Genomic DNA, 2304 nt, shown 5'->3' with positions numbered 1-2304 from the left:
TTCTGGATTGAGTTTGTCATGAGGCACAAAGGAGCCGCACATCTGAGGACAGAGTCCTACAAGATGTCCACCATCCAGTACTACTCAATAGATGTAATGGCTTTCCTACTGGCAGTTATTTTTATTGCATTCACTGTTCTTTTCTCTATATTGAAGTTGTTCTTCATAAAAGTATTTGGCAGAAAAGTAAAAAAAGAATAAATTGTTGGTATTCGAAAAAAAGGTGGTTTAGTTAGTAGATCTCAGTTATTTTTAATGAGTGTTGACAAACAAACCTGCATATTCATGTATATGGATTGAACAAGATTTTTGTATTTAAAGAGAGACAATAAAACTTGCATCAAAGCTGCTTTCATTAAAATAAAGTGAATAAACTGTGGCTCAGATAACGAACACAAACATTCTTATATGTCAGTAACAAGTTAAACTCCACCCCTGTGTGTCTCCTACATTTCAATATTTTTTCATAATGAAATATTTAACATAAATAATCACTTTTGCAGGCTGATTATTTGTGTTATATTTTGATTAGCTGTTTAGATTTTGGATTTTCTTGATCTTAAAATACAACTTAAGCAAAATACAATATTGTGTCTGTTATTATACTGATAGAATACACTGCATTAGAGCTCATAATTAAATCATTTCATTTTTTTCTGTTTGACATTAAATTTAAAATAGTGTATATGAATAAACTGTTTGTTTCATTAAACAGAAACACTTTTTAATGTTCTCATATATCATGTGAATGAAAACTGAATATGAATTTAATGAACATGAGCTTTTAGTTTATTGTAAACAATTGAAATTTTAAAGTCGTGTTTATCGTTTATTTCCAACATTTTTGTCATTGTAATTCTGGGACATGTTTCAAGTGATTATGAGCATTTTTGCAATATTTATTAATTCATGCTGCTGTTTTTTGTTTACAAGCACAATGCACTAATGTGTTTTTATTTGAATCTATGAAGGATATCAATATAAGTGAAGTTTTAAAAAATTCATTCAAATAAAGGTCGTTGGAATGCATCAGCTTTGTGTTTCGGTTTGTCAAAATAGAAATAAGGAGTACAAACCTGTTTTTAGAGTTAATGGCACAATTACTTGTATTTATGAGTGAAGTACACAATTAATATCAACCTACACAAAGGGATTATTAAAATTGGCCTAAAAAAGCAGGATATGAAATTGGTAAGCCATTAGACTAGACTGGAGGAATACTTAAGCACTTTTATCCAGACTGTACGTTCTGAGGCTGATGTCATTTCTGAAAAAGGTTGTTAAAGTAGTGCTGACCAAAAAGGCCAAGACTGTCACTTTGACACCTAACTTTAAAAAAAACAGTGGCTAAAATTAGCTAACTCTTTTTTAAGCTGGTTGAAAATTTAACCAGTAGTCTTTTTTATGAAAAGCCCTAACATCTTTATATCTTCTGTCAGAATCTCTTTCAGAGATGTATCGACTGACCCTGGTGACACTTGCAGTGTTGCTCTGCTCATCGTCTTTGGTAAATGGAGGGAAAGTCTTGGTGTTCCCTTTGGATGGAAGCCACTGGGTCAACATGAAAGTCATGATTGAAGAGCTTCACACCAGAGGCCATGAAGTGACCGTGATGCGTCCTTCAGACTCCTGGTACATCAAGGAAGACTCCCCTCACTACAAGTCCATCACAATTTCCTCATCTGGCTTTGATAAGGATGGTTTCGGGTCATATGTCATGAGAACACTAGACATGCGTCGTCAAGGATCTTCCATTTGGTCTCGCGTGTCTGTAGAGTATGAGCTAATGAAGCACTTCTATGAGATGACCAAGACGGCTCTTCAAACGATCGAAGAAGTCTTTGAGGATACAAAGCTGATGCAGAGACTTCGTGATGCTAAATTTGATCTGATGCTCACTGATCCAGGATTTGGTGGAGGAGTCCTACTAGGTCACCGTTTGGGTCTTCCTCTTGTATTTAATGTCAGATGGACTGTTCAGGGTGAGGGGCATGAAGCAATCGCACCTTCCCCACTTTCCTACGTTCCTTTCCCAACAGCAGATCTAACTGATAAGATGACATTTACTCAAAGGATCAAGAATTCATTGTTCTTCCTCTTCAACCGTTTACAAATAATGTTAATTGCCGATCCAAACTACAAACCTTTTGTTTGGCGTTATTTTGGCAGTGACATTCATTACATGGAGCTCTTCAAGGCAGCCGATATCTGGCTGATGAGAAATGATTTCACCTTTGAGTTTCCACGACCTACCATGCCAAACATCATATACATCTCAGGATTTCAGTGCAAACCCTCCAAACC

General features: G+C 35.5%; 3 protein-coding genes across 5 annotated transcripts in view; 2 read left to right on the top strand and 1 right to left on the bottom strand.

Moving 5' to 3' along the window:
- LOC106521877 (UDP-glucuronosyltransferase 2A1) overlaps positions 1-651 on the top strand; it is a 6258-nt gene extending 5607 nt beyond the window's left edge. The window contains exon 2 of one of the 2 annotated variants that reach the window (XM_014014633.1): positions 24-651. In XM_014014633.1, the coding sequence (XP_013870087.1) occupies positions 24-201 (178 nt within the window). In that variant the 3' untranslated portion in view covers positions 202-651. The remainder of the gene's footprint in view (positions 1-23) is intronic. The other variant, XM_014014631.1, reaches the window with a different exon arrangement.
- The window catches only part of sh2d3cb (SH2 domain containing 3Cb), a 55870-nt gene that overhangs the window by 33716 nt on the left and 19850 nt on the right, over positions 1-2304 (bottom strand). The gene's annotated exons all lie outside the window — the stretch shown is intronic.
- The window catches only part of LOC106521878 (UDP-glucuronosyltransferase 2C1), a gene marked incomplete in the record, with an annotated part of 29302 nt that overhangs the window by 22752 nt on the left and 4246 nt on the right, over positions 1-2304 (top strand). The window contains 1 exon segment of the mRNA XM_014014634.1: positions 1444-2304. Coding sequence (XP_013870088.1) covers positions 1454-2304 — 851 coding nt within the window.

This window comes from Austrofundulus limnaeus, unplaced genomic scaffold, assembly GCF_001266775.1.
Source record: "Austrofundulus limnaeus strain Quisiro unplaced genomic scaffold, Austrofundulus_limnaeus-1.0 Scaffold117, whole genome shotgun sequence".
NCBI classification, from domain to species: Eukaryota; Metazoa; Chordata; class Actinopteri; order Cyprinodontiformes; family Rivulidae; genus Austrofundulus; species Austrofundulus limnaeus.
This window is presented reverse-complemented; position numbering and strand designations above follow the sequence as displayed.